The sequence below is a fragment of the Apaloderma vittatum genome, unplaced genomic scaffold (assembly GCF_000703405.1).
Source record: "Apaloderma vittatum isolate BGI_N311 unplaced genomic scaffold, ASM70340v1 scaffold34675, whole genome shotgun sequence".
Classification (NCBI taxonomy): Eukaryota; Metazoa; Chordata; class Aves; order Trogoniformes; family Trogonidae; genus Apaloderma; species Apaloderma vittatum.
In genome coordinates this window covers 30,405-49,481 of record NW_009715989.1, presented here as the reverse complement: position 1 = coordinate 49,481, position 19,077 = coordinate 30,405, and the positions used below count along the sequence as shown (strand labels likewise).

The following is a 19,077-nucleotide window of genomic DNA, read 5'->3' as shown; positions in this document are numbered from 1 at the left end:
GGGCGTGTGTCGTGCTCCGTGTCTGGGGTGCCCCTTGGGCCTCCAGGGTCCCCTCACCTCAGAGCTCCTCGGATCAGCTTATAGCTTATCCAGCCTTCCTTCTGCTTCTCTGCAGGGTGGGAGACTAGCTAGGGAAAAGTTGTTACCAGAGCCTGCCCCTGGTGAGAAGAGAACCTAACAGGAGAGAGGGCTCTTACATTGTCCCGAGCAGCAGGCAGACTGGGGCACCTGACATAAAAGACTTGGCCAAAGCACAGAACGAGTAAGTAACAAAGCACAAAATTGTCTTTTCCCCTCCTGGCCTAAGTTTTCTTTACATGCTGGACAGAACTCTTTTTCCGTGTGATAAACAGAGTTAAAGTAATAATATTAGTGAATTACTGGATAAAAGTGTTCATTGCAGCTGTGGTCATTTGAATACAAATAATCTGCAATAGAATGTAAAGGCAGAGTCACAGCATTTATTTTTAAAGTTGGATGAGCCTGTTGAGGCTAGCTGCTAGGCTTGACATTACTTTGTTGCTTAGTGAGATTTATTACACGTTTGTGACAAACTGCATCCATAGGCATGATGCAGCTTTTTCTGGGCTCTTGCTTACATTGAGAAATAATAGTGATAACTTGCATTATATTTAATGGGTGCTGTGGGCTTCCTGCATAACTGATAATCTGCTAAAATAGCCAGTTAAGTGGACTTTCTTTACTAAATTCTGGGTTCTTTTAATGGACTGCTATATGTTGAATTTTGAGCTGGGAGAAATGATGACTTGTGAGATAGATGAGGACCTGTATCCTTTGGCATACAGCCAGGAAGTCCAGGGTTGCTGGGTCCATACAGCTTTGGCACACTGAAACTTTGGTGTGTTTCATCTCTGAAGAGGAAGCCCCTTGTGCCAGTCTTGAGTTGTTTAGTGACTTGTTTGCAGGATCTTATTTTGAAGAAGCTTCTGGTTTGAAACTCCTAATTGCAATTTTTCAGGTAAATAGAGATGTAGCTGATGATTTTCCAGCTGCATTTTGGTTGTTAACAGGTGGTTCACAAGTGCTAAACCAAGTTAAACATTGCCAAATCAATTTGAAGTTGATACATGCTGGGAGGCATGACTTATCATTTAAATTAAGTTGCTTTTCTGAAAGAACTGGGGACACTGACTTTCAGTCTAAAATTCTCCTTGTGTGACTAATTACTTTAAGAGCATCCCCAGAAAGTTCAAATGAGACTGCATTATTTTCACAAACCTGAGTACCCAATTATTTTGATTTACTGAAAAGATTAATTGTTTATACATATGGAAAATAAAAAAAAAATCTTATGGCTCCCAAAAATTCTTTTATCACTATGTGGAAAATGAAAGGACTGGTTCTTCACAACCTGGCTTAGTAAGGATTATTCCTTTGCATCTGTAAGGGTGATTCAGCTTATGAAAATACAGTTTATTTGAAGTGAGCTTTCTTTGAGTCTGATGTTGCAGGATCTGATCTTTGATTTATAGGCATACTCTGTTGGGTTTGATTGCTTCATAAGTTTTCTTGCTCCTTTTTAACACTTGAAAAAGCATATCAGATAGAAAAAATATATAATGGAGAATATCTGTAAGACTTACGGTATTTTTCATCTCTAAAGAAAAAAACATAGAGCTTTATAAGTGAGGGAAAATAATATACAAAATTCATTATATACTTTATATGAGTTAGTAGTTTCATTCATTGTCATTGTGTAACTAATAGAGATGTCTTTTTTGAATTTACTAATTAGAAAATAAGACTTAGTATTTAGTAGAACTTTTTACTCATTTCTGCAGCACACAGCTCATTATAATCAGGTGAAAATGGCACTATGTGTAATTCATTCTGTCTTTTAACAGAAACCGCTATTTGTCTCGAGATGGAAGAACCAGTGCTTGATAAATTGCCGTCTTTGTGCCATACTCCAAAGGATTCTGGGACAGCAGCTCCACAGGGGCCTAGTTCAGGGAAACAGGTATGAAAACTTATTTGTTTTTCAAAAAATGTGACTCTTCTTGGTAATACAAATGCTTGTGAAATCATCAAGTAGTCAGAACTCTCTGAGATACTGTTTTCTGGAAGGCTGAAGCTTATGCCCATAGCTACAAGGCTGTCCAGGTGAGGAATGTCCTCGGTATACTTTGCTCTGAATATGCAGATGTTTGCTGTGAATACAAAGTGATGGAGCAGTATAACCCAAATGCTGTACTAATAAATACTATTTAGAGTTTACAGTGGGTTGTGGTTTTTTTTAGTCTGTCATCTTCAGTTTTCTCAAATCTTACTTTCCGTGACTTCTGGTTGCCCTTGAACAAAGTACACTGCTTGCAGGTTGCATATTCTCCGTAATATTCTCCATAATGCTGAGCTCTGCTTTGGTGTTCATCCTATCATGTGTTATGGTGATGCTGTCGCTCAGCGTCCACACCGAGGCAGGATAGGGCTGGTTTGCAAGGGTTCCTTTACTAATCCCTCTCTCCCATATTTTAGTATATTTTCTCAGGTAAGAATGTTAGACACAGATTATAAAAAATAATTGTTAAATTCTTTTGAAGGAAAAAAATACCTACCACTTTTTAGATGCTTATCAGCGAAGGATCTCACAGCATGAACAAGTCAAAATTATGTAGATAATTTCTAATACTTTCAAGTAGAATACAGATGTTTTATACTAGTGTTAATACAGGAAGTGTACATGTGGTGAGATGTAACAGCAAAAAACCCAAACCCTTATCTCCATTAAACTAGAGGGGGAAATTGAGCTTGACGGAATGAAATTAGCCAAGTTGAAATACGCTGTGTACCTTCTGCACAAAGGCTAGATGAGCAGGTTTGCCTCAATAGAATTTACTCCTAGGAAACGTGGATCTACATATTTCCATATCTTACAGCTGTGTGTGCAGATACTTCTGAAAGGAAGAAGTTAACTTTTTTCAAGTTTGTGAAAGGTATAGAGAGAATTAGGAAATCTGACTGTACAGTAATGTTTACATATATGACATATTCTGGATAAATAATAACCAGGGTAAATGGTTCTTTGATCAAAAATTAGATTATTCTGATGGATCTGGGCTTTTTATTTATTTTATTTCTTTTCAGCCAATGAGCGCAGCTCTGAGGGAGCGATTAAGGAAAACAAGACGTTCATTTAATGCTAATTTTACGGTAGCAAAGCGACTCAAAATAGACACTGAGGAAAAAGACTCTGCTGATGCTGACAAAGGGTGCCTGCCAAAGACAAGTACAGACTGTTCCAGATTAGAAGATGGTTCTGAAAACCTGGAAAAAAATGGTACTGGACAGACATGTTTCAAAAATTCCTTACAGGAGAGTGGTCTCTGTAGATCAGCAGAGAATTCTGATGTGCTACAAGGTGAACTTAGTCAGCAACCATCCCTGGAAGAAAAAGTAAGGCTGGTGAAACAAGTGCAAGAGAAGGAAGAACTGCTTCGAAGGCTCAAACTAGTTAAGATGTATCGATCTAAGGTGAGGCAAACCTCTAAAGAAGCTCTTTTAAGTTGTTTTTTTTGAAGAGTAATTCATGGTATAATCCTCATTTATTAATTTAAGCAACAGTATTGGCTCAGCTTTTTTTGGTGGGTGTAGTGTTAGTGTATTGTCTCAGTTTAAGGCGTTATATAAAACAGATCTGCAGGGTATCAAAAAAAATCCCACATTTCAGCACATGACAATTTTTTTTCTCTTTTTGTCCCGATTTCAGAACAACCTGTCTGAACTGCAAGCTTTGATAGTGAAATGGAGAAGTAGCACCCAGCTGATGCTGTACGAACTACAGTCAGCCTTCTCTGCAGATGGCAAGAAAGTGAGTCTCAGTCAGCTGATAGATACTTTTGGATTAGAAGACCAGTTATTGCACTACAGCAGAACAGAAGAAGATTTTGTAGATCTGTAAGCTACAAAAAATGTAGCAAAAGGTGCAAAGCTTTCAATTACACACATGCAAAACCAGAAACGACTGGATGAGTTCTGATCACATAAAAAGTGTTGATCAGACAGTGAACTTGATGCTGTGAGGGTAGGAGGTTTTCTCAGGAGGTACTTGTAAAGCTATGTACTTAGATACAGTAGGGGCTGTAAAAGACATTATTTAATGGAAAAGATTGAACTCATGCTGTTTTGGAAAACCTGGCTTCACTTGATCAGTGAATTATTATTTAATAAAATTAAAATTAAATCAAGTCATACTTTAATAGGTAGAAGGCTGTCCATTCTTTGATTGGTGTTTGCATGGTTACTTGTCTTGAAGTACTGAACTCAAATTAACTGTCATTTCTGTTGATGTTCAGATGGAGAAGAGTTCGGTTCCTTTTTCAGATCTACGTCTCCATTTTACAGATGTCTTCCTGCTGCCAGACAGTTAATGACAGCATTTTGCACGTTAAGTAAAGATGGTTAATTTTCATGTTGTTAATATTCTGAAGCTGCAATAAGATGTTCTCAATAATTTTAATTATTACTGTGAAAATGTGCCATAATGCAGTCATTTTCAGATACTGGTCCAGACAATTGTTTTCAGGGAAGCTCTGTCTTAAGCATTCTGGCACAGCCAGAGATAATAGAAGGGAAGGCAAAAAAAATTGTAACCACCATCTGTCTACTACTTCATGAGAGCCAAGGTGTTTCCTCTTTTCAGATAAATAAGGAAAACAAGGGCTTATGGGAGTGCTTCAAATTCAGCATCATAAAGCTGAATAAAACTTCAGCATTTCACTTATCTTCCAATAAATCTTGTCTTCTAAAAATTTTTTTTTTTATCTTGACTTGAAATTGCTTATTTTCTCACCATGGCCTATGCCTATAGGGTGGTGACTTCTGTCTGCTTTTGTTACTCTACAGCTCTCTCTGCTATTTGCTATGAATATTGTTTTGTATGTGATCACATTCCTTATTGATTGTACCTTAACTGTTTTGTTTACAGGTGACATTTTCTACTTTCTTACTAAGGAAGTAATTTCTTACATATCTTGAGGGAAAGAAATTCAAAGATCATACAGACCCCTTTAACACTGATAGGATGCAGTAGACTTAAATCTAGACCCACAGCTTGCTCTTGAGAATACTGATTGTTGCTGTCCCCCAAGAATTAATGAACAACAAACTTTATTGCTAATTTATCACATTTATTGAGTATTAAGACACTGTTTCTTCTGTCTCTCTAGGTTAGTAAAAAAAGATGATGATGCCGGTGAAGGGGGTGGTTCTCTTCCCTGAGATCTTTGGCAAATTTGGAACTGTGCTGCTGCTAGGGAAGTTTAAGCAGGAAGAAAAACATCTTGCAAGAAGAATGGAGATGTAATTAGAATCCTTACAGGCCCCAGTTAGAGATGATAAAGCAAAAAAGGAGGTGGTGTACAAGATCACAAGTAATTTTCCTTACAAGTGTAGAATTTTCTTAGACTAAGGTCTTAAAGCTATTAATGAAACTAAGGTATCAAAGCTATTAATGCTCTCACAATGAAATGAATTTAGATTTTACAGGAATTTATCAAAGGAGAAGAATTAACAAGCACCATGGAAGAGGAAAATAAAAATTAGTGAGAATGCCTGAGTAGACAGATCAGTCTCCATCAGTAGTTAAGTTTATCAAGGGTTCTTTATCTTTCTTAGCTATGTTGGAGAGATCTGGCAGGAGAGACAACACATATCAATGTGAACTATTTCAGGAGGCCAGATGCTTCCAAACTTGGATTTCCTGTGATTCTGCCAGTGCCCCCAGCCACAGCTACTCTTGACTCTGGCTAATTATGCTATCATAAGGCACAGCAGCTTTTGGGCCTGGGCCAGATAGCACACATGGTCATGCTGAAGTATATCTTCATCTTGGCAGCCTACACCTGTGCTATTACAGGTGTAAATATATTTTAAAAAGCAAAATGAAGCCAAAGCTACAGACATGAATTTTAGCAGATGTAAATACAGATTTTTTTTTTCAGTACTTCACCTTCAAAATGTTCTACAATTGCATATTGCAGACTAAGGACATAGAAATACACCTGGTTTTCAATCAGTCTGCAATTTCTTGTACCCTGTTTTTTCTAATGAGCTATGTGGTTTATATAATCAAAACAGCAGAAATAAATCTCATGAACTGAATTAAAATGAGGCTAAGACTAGGCATAAAATGTACAAAACAGACAAACATACATCTTTCAAACTGAAGTTATTTTTAAAGAAATTACAGAAGAAATCATTTGTAAAAAGAAATGTTCAGGGACAAAGGTAGATGTCCAACATTTTTTTTTTTTTATACAGGACCATGGTATTATACATCTACCTGGACTCTGTTCTTTAAATAACTGGGAATGTTCTTGATCTCAGTCTTTGAGCTTCTGCATGAAGAACTTCAAACTGTTCTTCCTGTTCCTTTACAAGACTGCGTAGGTGTTTCTGCTTCAGAATCTCTCGGTAGCGCTGTTTTGCAATCTTTTCCGAAATATGCCGTGTGTCTGCATACAACAGAATATAAGGGTTAGCCTGTGCTTAGACCTGTCCTGTTTCTGTATTCCAAGTTCTGTATAAAATAGGCAAGCTTTTTAAAAATGCTCACAGTTGGGCTTAAGTACTGAATAAAGCAAAATGATTCAGAAAGGCACTGGGCATGCTTCCCAGACAAGTACCCACTGTTTTGAAAAACTGTAATTTTTCCACTAGTAGAAGGATCTCTGCAGTTTTCCTAATAATGAATACCCTTCTCTGTGGTTACTTCCTCTGTTCCCTTCAGTGGGTGGTTGAAAGAAATGGTTGAACCATTCTGAGAAAGAATGAAGCATGTTGCCTAATGAAGATATTAATGACTTAGTTTCAGCAATTTAGTCAGTTAACTTCAGTGACAAGAGCAACACTCTAGGTATGCACTTTAATCAAACAATGTTAAACTGCTGTAGTAGTAAGGGCACTGCTAGTTGTGCACATAAAGAAATAAATTGGTGCTCCTTGCCCCTTAGCTGATGCTGACAGAGAACAGTTCTACACAGCTTTGGAGATATTTTCTGAATGTTCTTTGCTTATGACTTAAGTGCATTACAGAGACTCACCGCCTGCCTTAAAGATATGCCTCCTTTCTGAAACAGAGACAAGCATTTCTTTCAGCTCCAGGCTGAGCTTGTAGTTTGCTTGCTCCTTTAAACTGATGCACTTCTCCAACTGTTTAATTCTTTTCTTACGGTTCTTCACATTCTTCTTGTGCAGCTGTCCATTTTCAAATGAATAAAGCAAATATATGAGATTATATAAAAGTTGTTCAGGCAAATTTATATTGGGAACCTAAGCCCTGCATTGCAGCTCATAAACTTTCGTGTATTTTGATCTGACTAGTAGTACATGCTAGCGTTACTTCATATGGTATCTTTCACACATGCTATGTTCCAGTATGCTTCATGGAGTTCTAGTATAAGTACCAGACAAGGAACAAGAGGTATGGGTCAGGGGGAGAGACATTTTAAAGATAAAACTTGAAAGGCAAAGGAAGGAAAAGAAGTCAGTGGAATCAGTGAGTTGAGAACACACTCTTGGCTGCTGAAGAAGGAGTTGCTTTGCTGAAGCTGTCAGCTGGGCTGTAAAGAACCAGATAAATAATAAAGCTTGAAGAGGAAGCTGATGCCAACTCGAGCAACCTGGAGAAAATCCAGTGGTATCACTTGAAAACAAGGATAATCATAATTGGAATGTTGAAATAGATGACAGCGCCAGCAGATCAGATTGTTGTGTCTCTTATTTTGAATATAGGGAGTAGTGATACTACGAACAGGCTGGTGCTCCTGGAGAGAAGAAACAGTAAGCAGTGAAGACTGGAAGAATGCTTTATTAGGAATGGAAGAGTGACTTTTATAGGCGATGCTATGTAAGAAACACTAAGATATGCATTCAGATGTGCAGGAAGAAAGCATTTAATTCCAGCAACAGAGCAAGTAGACTTTTCTCCATAGGACTGATCTCTGCAGCAATCCATGTATGGTGACTGCTTCCAAGGAGTTTAGAGAACTGCTGCTGTAGACAGCTCAGTGCAAATTCAAGAAACAATTGAAAGCCATATGAATAAATACGTGGATATAAGTACATACTCATCTGTGTGTGCTGTTATGGCTATGCTCCAACAGTCCTTGAGTTAGCACGCCTGTATCAGTTGTGCTTATTCCTTAAAAACACCTCTTACTAACAAAGGACAAGTGTTACATTTAAATTAAGGATGTCTCTCTCAAATGTGGTAGTTCAGTTAGGATTTACCTCATCCAGGACACCAAGAGTCTGCTCCATCACTGAAATGTTGTAGGCTATGTGACTGTCATAATTCAGCATAGTTAGGAACTGAAGAATTAAAAACAGAAAGAAACCATCTTATTAAGCCTGTATTTTCTCAACAATTCCACAGTTCCGTAAAGACAGTCTTACTATGTGAAACTCACAAAACTAGAATTCTGCACAGGGGAAAGGTTTACTAGTGATCATAAATGGATGTTGTAAAGATATTCTTGGATACGGTGTGAATAGTAGACTGTACAGCTGTTGAAAAGATCATTATCTATTATGTTTTAACGGAAAACCCAGCAAATTTGTTGTGAGGTTTTCAGAAAATGCAAGCTATGCTTTTGCTTTGCTAAATTAATACAACTGGAGGCCAAAGTGTCATACAGGCTGTCTTTAGGTGAGAGAGGAAAGCGATTATTTTCTATCAAGTGGCTTCCTAATAATTCTTACTTCTATTGTTCTTTTGTCAGCATAGTAATTCAGGTTTCAGAGAACTTATTGAAGATTTTTTCTTGAGCACCCTGTATGGAAATACCTTTTCATCAAATGACAAATGGTAAAACAGGCTATATGGCCTCTAATGGGCAGCAGACAGATTTCTGTAGAGGTAGATTCATCTTTCCAGAGTACTGCCCCACGAGAGTGACAGGTAACATTTTGTGGACTGCTCTGGTTAGATGGGGAGAACCAGGAAAGGCTCAGGAGGCTCCCTGCCTGCAGCACCAAACTGCTTCCAAGCACTTCTTCACTAATAGCCCTCTCATTCCCAGTGTACTCAGGTCCTTACTCTCACACATTTATCTAAGCCACCTTTCCTTCTGTTTCTATTGTTGGGGTCTCTGTTGCCTTCTCTTTCCTACTATCCTCACATTTCCACTCCAAAAGTGAAGTCAAGCCCCTCGGAGGATTCCAATTCTGATTCAACTGGTATATAGCTTTGCTACAGCCAAGTCTAACTCTCTGAATGGGCAGCAGTCCTGGTTGTAAGTTTAAATGAAGTTTGAGGTAATGGAACACTCTGGTGCTAAATTTGCTACAAGAACTTTTTAGTGTGTTGTCCCATCACCACTCTGGAATGATATTTGGTTGGTTTTAGTTATGGAAGCCTCTTGGCTGTGATTCAGAAGTGAATAGGCAGTTTGGAGAGGAGCAAAACAAATGTAGCCACCTGAGCTCTGGTACCCTTGGCTCTCTCCTTTACCCACGGTTTCTGGCCTGCCGGCTGGGCTTGTTCAGAGCTACGGGGGTGCTGACTTGCTGGCCAGCTGCTGCCTCTTGCCTGCCAGGCATGGCAAATGATTCCCTGTCGCTCCGCTGCTGGGCCAACAAATGGCAGGGAGTGGAGCTCAGCGAGGCTTCTGTAGAAACACTCAGTCTTTGTAAACTGAGCAAAAGTTGCGGTATTTCTGTGAATTACCAGATGGGGGCACCTCAGACCTTTCACTTGAAAGGAAGTCCTGATGCTTGATTTTAAAAATCTATTCCTTGTGGCTGCAAAAGCCTGATTCTTTACTGTCAGTGCTAATTTTGAAACACTAAGAGGGCTAATTTTGCCTTCGTTTACACCTGAATATCCCAGAGAACTTCATCACTGATCAATATCAAGAGTGGAATTTCCCTTCGAAAGCTGAATTCTTGGCCTATCAGGCATAACCAGAAAAATTTTCTGCAGTCAAAATACAAATTAAAGAAAGTAACTCACTAGCTGGCGATCTTTTGAAATAGGTAGTGTTACAATATCCTGAGCCTTCTGTTTCAGGTCTTCTATCTGCATTCTCATTTTCCTGTGTTCCCATTCCAAGTGAAATATCCCTTCAGAGTAGTCTTTACATTCCACCATACTAGCAATTTTTTTCTCTCCTTGAGCCTGAAATAAATAGATTAATCTTAATTAACACACTTGACAGATTATGGAATAATTATTTGCAACAACATGGGCAAGCCTCTAAAGTTATAATTTTAGTAAGGAAAACATGCTATACTGCAGTCTTTTTCCAGACTCAGCTCCAGATGGTTCTCTTTTGTGGAATTTTGTTCCCTTTTATGCTCTGTGCACAGCCTTAGATCACAGAAGGAGATGAAGAAAACTACAACTAACCTCTCTCCCCATCTTTCTATCTTTTATAAAAATATGAAGACATTTTAGCTCTACAAAATACAAGCTTGCTCTATGTAAGGTATTTTGCAGTGGTTACTGAAGGCTTTATGCAGTGGCAGTAAGAAGCAATTTCTGTACAGCTAGAATGCCTAAAAAAAGAACGTTTAATGAGAGTATGAAAAACTGTTTTAAGTATGATCACCAATTTTGCCTTACATAAAGAAGTGTTTTAATTAATGTAAGCTACTGTTCAAATGCTTCTTAACATGACTGTATGTTTGCCTTGAGAGAATTTTTGGACTGGTGCCCAGGATATTAGCATTTTCTATTTACAACATGTCTGTAAGCAACAGTGTGTCTAAAATCTGTTGCATTTCATTGGTCTGAGCTGTATTGATGAAACGCCAAGCAAGCACTCTGTATTGCAATCTTTACATCACGATAAAAGACATTACAGAATTCTTAATAGCTTCTAGATTACAATGGGGCCAACTGGTGTGTAGTAATGAATTGAAACTAGATGTCAAACTGGACAAAAAGCAGAGCCCCTGAAGGACAATACATTTTTTTAAAAAGCTTACATTTCCTTTGAATAATGTAAATTACCTTGATAGCATGATTCAGTTCTTCAACAACACTCTTATTAATGAGAATGGCATCAGTGTAGTCTGGGATCTCAGTACTTTCCAATTCCACCTGTCCTTGTTTCAGCAAAAACTGGATAGTCAAATTCACTTGAAGTTTCATCTTCTCCTCCTGCAGCCTAAAATGGCAGAAAACAAAACCAAATTTTAGTGATTTTCACAGGATTATATAAATCCTCCCATGATTCCCAGAATGTTTATATTTGTTACTGGTAAGTGGTATGTTTATGTGGCAGGTACTCTCTGACAGCCTGTCTTCTGTTTGCTCCCAACATGGCTACAGAATCTTCAACTTATTTCCATACATAAAGGTTTCAACCACTGGATCCAGTTTAACGTACTCTAGCAGCTGTTCGGAGAGAAAGTGTTGTTACTGAACAGAAAGCCTAACAACAACTGAAAAGCAAATGCAGGAGACTCCCAGCCAGCACCCATTTTCTCGTATAATTTATCCTGGGGTTTGCTCCTGAATGACAAGGAATGTGAAAATTATGTCATATACATGAAAAAATTAAGTATTGCAGATCCAAGCAGCTCAGTGAAGTCAGGTCTCACACGGCATATTGCAATTAGGACTGATCAGTGTGTCTTAGACCTAGACGAGCAAAATTTAGCTGAGTTAGCTAGCACAGGTATAGCCATGAAGGCTTTGGGGGATTCACTGTACAATCTAGCTTTTGGGGCAGTCAATTTGCACTGAGGACCATGCTGCCACGCTTCTTCATGTTGTTACTTAGGTGGTACATTAAGACTGGTTTGACCTGCTCACATGTGCTGCAATTGTACTTTATGTCAGAAATACCATAGGTCTCTAGATAAAAGAGTGTTGGAGCACACAGCTCTGTCATTCTCTGTGTAATTTTTGGTTCTGTGTTGGTAGAATATTAACGTGCAGCTGAACATAGGAAAAGAAACAGAATTACCAAATGAGTTCTTGGAAAATGTCTTCTATTTCTGACTTGATCTTCTCATTATCATCCATTCTTCTCTGGAGAAAGGCATGCATTTCTGCCACTATTAGGGCCTTTCGTTTCACCTAAACAAGTAACATATGACATTCTGAACTTTTTCACCTTTGTCAGTATGTCGCGCTAAGTCTCTTCAAGAACAAATATAGATATATAAATATGCAGCCTGGTATTCTGAGAATCCCAAAAGAGCACATGAGATGTAGAGGTTACAGTCCTTACACTCTGCTCAGAAGATTATTTATTCATTTATGCATAGTTTATTCACATGAAGGAAAATCATATTTCATTCTCTCTTTGGTCAAAGGTCACGTATCTGTCTCTGGATAATTCACACTTACATCTTCATGCTTTTAAACTGAAAACAGCTTGCTAGAACTTCCCAGGAACACCTTTTGTTAAGAATTGCTCTTGATGTTCTAGAAAAATATGAGGATGCATTTGTGCAAATGCAGAATACTACCAGGAGAACATGACTCCAACAGATGATGGAAATCAAATAGCTTACCAGTTTTTGGTGTGGATAGAGAAAAAGAAAATAATATATTTTTTTATTATTATGTGATGAGACCATACCAAGGCCAAAATCATTCTGATCAAATCCATCCACATTAATATGCTATTTTTTCAACTGAAAGAGAACTAGAGCTGGTTTCCCTTGATGACATTTCTATTATTCCAAACTGAATGTGGCCAGAAGCAATTTTCAAACTCCAACGCATCTTATGTATGCTGCATTGTCATTTCACTGCTAGCTTGATCCTACACCTGAACTTCACAGAAAATGGCAACGTACTGGCAAAATAAAGATTTTTACATACCAGCTCCTCAGCCTCCATTTTATTTCGTCTAGCTAGACAAAAATGTTTCCATGTAGTCAGGTCTAAGCCATTAGGCATGTGCTCAGGAGTATCCAGTTCATCCATGGCTTTCATTAAAAGGGAAAGTGCCTCTTTGTAATCTTCAGCTGAGCCTGAACAATCCCCATAGGGGTTAGCAGTGTCGAGGAGCACTTCTGTCATTGGGGTCCTAGTGCACCTACACAGTACATACAGTATTTACTTTTTATTTTCTCTTGCATAAAAGAAGCTCACAAAACAACTGAGAACATTTCATACTATTGCAAAGAGCAAATAGGTAAGACTGTATCTTACACAAAATAAGAGCATACAGTTTTGAGACCTGGTGATTATTTAGCTTGCATTTAAAATAGATTGTGTGGGATGAATAAGGAAATGTGGGTACTCAAAATGTCCTTAGTATGGTAACAAATCAACCATTGTTAACTATCCAATAAAAAGCAAGCAGTGTACCATTAAAATAATTTAGGCTGTTGAAGCAAACAGCATTCTTGTTCTTGACTCACAAGAAATATTAGTATTTAAACAGATGGAATCAAGGGGGATCTTACTTTGGTCGATGGCTGTAAAGTTTGAAAAGTTCATCAAGGAGATTGGCAGGTACATCAGCAAACTCCTTTGTAAAACCACATTCCAGATTCTATGAGAGAGAGCAGAAGACTTCTTGTTACTGCAATGTTATTTTTCAAAAGCAGCAACCTGCCCATACCTTGGAAACACAGAATGCAGTGCTCTTCCAAGTGTTCTGAAGCATCACGGGAATCTGGACTATTTCATAAATTCTTCTATGCATATATTCTCTTTTAGTGCTTAATTTAAGTAAGTTGACAAGAACTGGTCCCACACTTAGAGTGAAGTACGATCTTCTCATATCAAGACACAAAATTAACTTTTTAATTTCTGAACTTCCTTGTGTTCATCAAAAGTCTCACCTTCTCTTCAATTACTGCCTTATCATAGGTGTCTATGTAAGCCTCAATTTTATTTTTTGTACTCTGGACTGTTCTTGCAGTCTTGACCTACAGCAAAACCAAAAAGATTTCAGGAATGAAACTCAACCAGCAGAAGCACTGAATGGCCACTCATATATACTGATGAAACTGAAACTTTCTTATTTCTAGAGAAAACCTCATGAGCTGTTTTTACTAGCAATAAAATACCTTCTTCAGGGGGTTATTTTTAGATACTGCTAAAAGATGAGCAGCTGTGAAATTAAGTAGTCGACTTCTTAAGAAAGTAAGAAATTTGTGTAAGAAGTATTTTATACAAATGCTTACAAGTCTCCTTTTTAAACTTTTCATGTAAAGACTTATGCTGATACTTGCTTTCAATTGCATAGAGAGCTCCTTTTCCTTTCATGTCATCACAAGTAAGACCAATCAAAAATTCTCAAACGTGTTTTTCATTTTAGAATGCAGTTTCTCTATTGTCATGACATAGTTCTGCTACATATCAGGATATTACATTTATGTTTTACTGAGCCTAATAGAAGCTTATACTGTGCTTGGGAGACAATTTTGTTCTGTTTCACAGTCTGGACCAAAAATGGGAACATCTGGACGATTTTAGAAACAAAAGACATCTTTTGACTAATGTAAGCTGGTATACACTTGGTCTCGGATAATTGTAAAACTAGTTCAGCCAACTCACTGGAAGGGGCTTTGGAACCTCTTCCTGTAGCTCACTTATAAACAGCTGCTTGCAGCCTCAAACGCAGAGGTCTGCACAGGTCCAGTAGGAGATCTGGCATCAGTACGTTATCTGTGGACTCGGGAACAGCTCCACGAAGACAAAGTGGGCGCAAATGGGATAATGTTGCCCCAAGAGTCAGAACCAACCTGAGGATTCCCGTCACTCAGACGACCTGAGTCACACAAGTATTGGCAGGACACAGGAATCAGAACTCAGAATTATTGCTGTGGGCTGTAAGCGCTTGTATTGAAATCCACACCTGCCACTTGTGCTCTCCAGTCTTTTGTTGACTTGAATATGGTTTGACAGGATGGGCAAACTCTTCAGGATATTAAATTGGTCTATAAACACTTTGCACTCTGTTGTATGTTCTGCTTCCATGAGCAGATACACACACCAATGTCTATGTTTTGAACTGGCAACCACAAGTTAGCGTGGCCCTGGCCAACATCAGACAACTCCGTGAAAAATGTGTCAGCATTACACATTCTTTTGCCCATCTTCTTATCATAAAAACATCACAATTGCTGCTTACGGCTTGACACTGGATAATAAAAAATATATATAGCAAAAAAATAGCAGCACGTCCTTCTGAATGTAAGGAGTTTTACCAAAGAACTCCAGATGAAACAAGATGAGTATCTATTCAAAAATATATGTATTTATAATGTATGTCAACTGTACAAGTTGAAAAAAAATTCAATGACATTGTAAATTGTCAGTAATTTATAGCAAAATTTTGATTTGGAAAGAGCAGTCTTCACAGGAAACTATTGTAAATATTACACTTTTCCTGAGAACAGCATTTCAAATGACAACTTACTTTTTCTTTCTCCTTTTTCTTTAGGAAATTATGCAGTCCAGCTTCTCTAGTGTCCAACTCTTCATCCAACAGTAATGTGTAAATAAGATTGACTATTTTCAGCTCTTCCTGTGAAATGATTGTAATAAAAAATATTAACGTTCCTGCTGCACAGAGACAGGATGACAAATAATATTCTCTGCGCTACCTGATAGATGACCATCTCTAATTTCACTTTCCTTTCAGAGAGTTTGCACACAGTCTGATCAAAATTTCGTGTTGTTTCCTGGATGGAATCTTGAAGTTTCTTCAATTCATTTTCCAGTGCCTGAGGAAGGGAAGGACAAGAGAAGGAATATTACACCTAGAGAAACAACAAAGATATGATATAGTACATCAGATGTAAGAGAATGCACAATATGGAGCCATATCCTTCAACCACAAGGTCCCAGATATTACTTGTTTGGAAGGAGAGTGCTGCCAGGCTACCAAGTTAGGTTGTCCTCATACCACTCTGAAGGATAAATGTAATTTTATTATATGGGTATGGTATCAGCAACTCTGGGGATGGAACCTGAAAAAAACATTTTAGGAATACTGGTACATTTGTGAAGGAAAGTTACCTTTTGTCAGTTATCACAACTTTTGGCACTTACTAACTGGTATAAGTAAAGATTGTCTTATTTTCATGTCTAAGCTACAACATGTTCTTTGTTCTTCAATTGTTCTTCTATTTATTAGTATTAACTTTTAGAAGTAGCTCTTGGGAAGTATCAGAAGCTTTGGTCATGAGCACTGTGAACAAAACCACTTGTTTTCTCATTTTAGTTTACCTTCCTATATTTCTCCTTTTCTTCATTCAGCTCCTTGACTTTTTTCTCGTGTTCTTCAAATATTTTCTTTTCTTCATGACTCCAAACATTCTCAGGCTTGGATATAAAAGGAGGTGGAGGAATATCCTGGAAGTATTAAAGACAAATATACTTCAAAAGCAATATTAAGACTGCAGCACAAACTATAGGAAGTGTCAAATTTAATGAAAGGTATTTCCTAGTGGTAAGGAAGGTACAAGCCCCAAGTCTAAGTAACAGATATATATTCTGTTTCTCTCGTCTGTTACTTGCGTCATATCTGGTGTATATATATTGTGCTCTTGTCTCTTGCTTACAGGAATTCACTACTGGATCTTGTAAAATACAAGTATTTTGTCGTCAGACATGCTACTAACAGTACAAGATATACCACAGTTGTCTGTTTCAGAACCCCAAATTTAACTCCATGCCAATGTGTACTTCTAAATGGAATCCTAATTTTCCAGAACAGATCAATTCTGGGCAGAGTGCTTGAGTCTGCCGTATCCTCTCTCTGTGACGACACTCCTTCACATTCTTTCCTTCCTCTACTACTGTGCTATCTATATTTGCTGAGTTAAATGGAATATGGTATTTTTCTGTAAGATCACAGCCCATGGATATGATGACAGCCGTGACCCCCAGCAATACAGTGGTTGTAATGGCAATATTAGATTATGTTCCTGTAGTATTCCACTATGACAGGGATAGGTGTTGATGGGTACATCATATGCAGGCACTAGAATCTTGGGATCTTGTCGGAGTCCAGTGTACAATTTTTTTTGGAGTCCATCTAGGCAGAATACAATTCTACAGTTCTCTGACTTTCTTCTATCACTTAGGCTGGAAATATTTGCTAGTTGAATTTCACATTTCCTTAAAAGCCCATAATCTACCTAAATGATATGGCAGGAACGTAGCTCACCATTTTCAAGATGTCTTCCTTTTTGACTTCTAGCACTCCACCCATCATGTCATCAAGAGCACGCAGTCTTTCATCGTCCTGGGAATGACCACCAGAAACATTTTAGGGTACAAAAGGAAGTGTAGTAATTGGAAGTTTGGGGAAAAATAATAGGGTAGTTCACCTCTGGATCACCCATACAATTATACTGTGTGTCACCAGTAGATTAATGTTCTTCGCTGATGCATGTGAAATACTCTAAAAGTTTTTTCCGGTGGACAGATGTTCATATACCAAACAACTACTAAAACTGCCATTCTGGTTCTGAAAAGAATACATAGGCATAGACTAGTCCTGGCCAGTTGGCAGGCTAGGATGAAGGAAACTGTAGTGTCACTGTCCTATTGTGCATCTCTTTTGGGACCAAAACCACCTCAGGCTATTCACACATCCATTTCAAAGCCAGAGGAAAGCATCATGATCTTCTAGTCTGATCCCTGAAGAATAAAGGTTGCTCAGTCAACAAAGAAATACCAAGCACAAAGCTTTTGATTGAGCAGTAGCATGCATTTAGAAGTCTATCACTGCATCTAGTCCTCAGTCACCTGATAATGGTATTTTTAATTGCCACTACACTCATTTTTTTTAAAGTTGTGAGCCTAACATCAAATCTTTTCTCCCCTCAGCTAGTCTATGTAGTTCTGATCATAAGCATTAATAAAAGGGAAAAGGTACACATCATAATTACCTACCATAATACATCCTCCCATAATACATTACTGGAATATTCCAGTGTAGCATTAACTACGTAAGCCTAACTAGAGACTAAGGCCTATTCAGTAAAAAGGATACTACTTTAAGTACCGTAGAAACAAGGTGTTTTTCCATTTCAAGCTTAGCCAGCATCTCGGCTTTCTCTCTCTCTTGTTGAGTCAAATATTTTTCAGCTTTAATCTGAAGGAAGAAAATAAAGTTAATACCAGGGTCCTTTTCTCCAAATATGATCACGTGTGGACTAAGAACTCTTGGAAATATGATGTAATACTAATTCTTAATGTGTTTTGTATCTCTGCTCTATGGTAATATTCCTCAGGGAGAAAACTGCTCTTTTGAACAGCCTCAGGAGTTATATTTTAAAATACTAAAATACAAACTACCATCATTTGTGTTGAAAATAGGTGTGTTTTGTGCACAGCTTTTCTGACAGTGAGAGAGCAGAAAGAAGTGGGAAAAGACTGACCAAAAAGGCAGAGGAGGTCAGTGGAATATATTGTATGAGAAATATGGTGTTTCTTCATAAATTATCGATTGAATTTATAAGTACAGCACTGTGTATGCTTTAGTACCTAGGTGCTTAGTTGAAACTACTTAGTTTCAAAATGGTACACAGAGAAAACTGAGAAGCCTTTATCTCTGGAAATAATGCCTGGTTCGAATTGTATAGTCAGGAACAGGGAGAATTTCTACCTAATTTATGGGCAAATAAAAACTTTTAACAGAGATAAAATTTAGAGTGTATAAATTTTATTCATCTCAGATTGACTTATTAAGAGCTTTCTCCCTAAAAAGGGAAGGGAAGCAAAAGAATTAAAAAGATGATTTTAAGTACGCAGACACATCTGTTTTAAGGCTTTTCATGACTGACACAATGTCTGGAAATGAGAAGAATTAGAGAACTGTATTTGAGGGGGTGAAAGAGAAAGATTTATTCTTTAGACACCTCTGAGTCCTGAACAGTGAGTGCTCGCTCTGGTATCTCATCATCTGTAAGAGCTGGCTCCCACACATCCACTTGGAGATCAAGCTGTGCCGAGATTTCTTGGATCTTCAGGTTTCTTCCTTTCACTTGTGCTATCTCCTGTTCCTTTTGTTGTGCAACTATGTCAAATTCCTTATTAAAAGCAGTTTTCACTTTGTAAATGATGTCCTGAAATGCCAAAAAAGGAAACAGCGATACTGCACAGGTCACATCCATCCATGATTACAT

At 37.9% G+C, this 19,077-nt stretch overlaps 2 protein-coding genes across 2 annotated transcripts in view; one reads left to right on the top strand and one right to left on the bottom strand.

The window, feature by feature from the left end:
• The first annotated feature begins 1,885 nt into the window (after positions 1 to 1,885).
• Positions 1,886 to 3,919, top strand: SFR1 (SWI5-dependent recombination repair 1). The gene is made up of 3 exons (XM_009869369.1): positions 1,886 to 1,981; positions 3,106 to 3,492; positions 3,728 to 3,919. Exons 1-3 carry the CDS (start codon positions 1,886 to 1,888, stop codon positions 3,917 to 3,919), a joined length of 675 nt encoding a protein of 224 aa, XP_009867671.1.
• Positions 3,920 to 6,315: 2,396 nt separating this feature from the next.
• CFAP43 (cilia and flagella associated protein 43) overlaps positions 6,316 to 19,077 on the bottom strand; it is a gene marked incomplete at its 5' end in the record, with an annotated part of 39,980 nt that continues 27,218 nt past the window's right edge. Inside the window, 15 exons of the mRNA XM_009869370.1 lie at positions 6,316 to 6,473; positions 7,062 to 7,215; positions 8,251 to 8,331; positions 9,974 to 10,138; positions 10,976 to 11,132; positions 11,937 to 12,049; positions 12,803 to 13,010; positions 13,393 to 13,481; positions 13,774 to 13,860; positions 15,357 to 15,464; positions 15,544 to 15,663; positions 16,169 to 16,294; positions 17,112 to 17,189; positions 17,955 to 18,044; positions 18,811 to 19,017. Coding sequence (XP_009867672.1) covers positions 6,316 to 6,473; positions 7,062 to 7,215; positions 8,251 to 8,331; positions 9,974 to 10,138; positions 10,976 to 11,132; positions 11,937 to 12,049; positions 12,803 to 13,010; positions 13,393 to 13,481; positions 13,774 to 13,860; positions 15,357 to 15,464; positions 15,544 to 15,663; positions 16,169 to 16,294; positions 17,112 to 17,189; positions 17,955 to 18,044; positions 18,811 to 19,017 — 1,941 coding nt within the window. The remainder of the gene's footprint in view (positions 6,474 to 7,061; positions 7,216 to 8,250; positions 8,332 to 9,973; positions 10,139 to 10,975; positions 11,133 to 11,936; positions 12,050 to 12,802; positions 13,011 to 13,392; positions 13,482 to 13,773; positions 13,861 to 15,356; positions 15,465 to 15,543; positions 15,664 to 16,168; positions 16,295 to 17,111; positions 17,190 to 17,954; positions 18,045 to 18,810; positions 19,018 to 19,077) is intronic.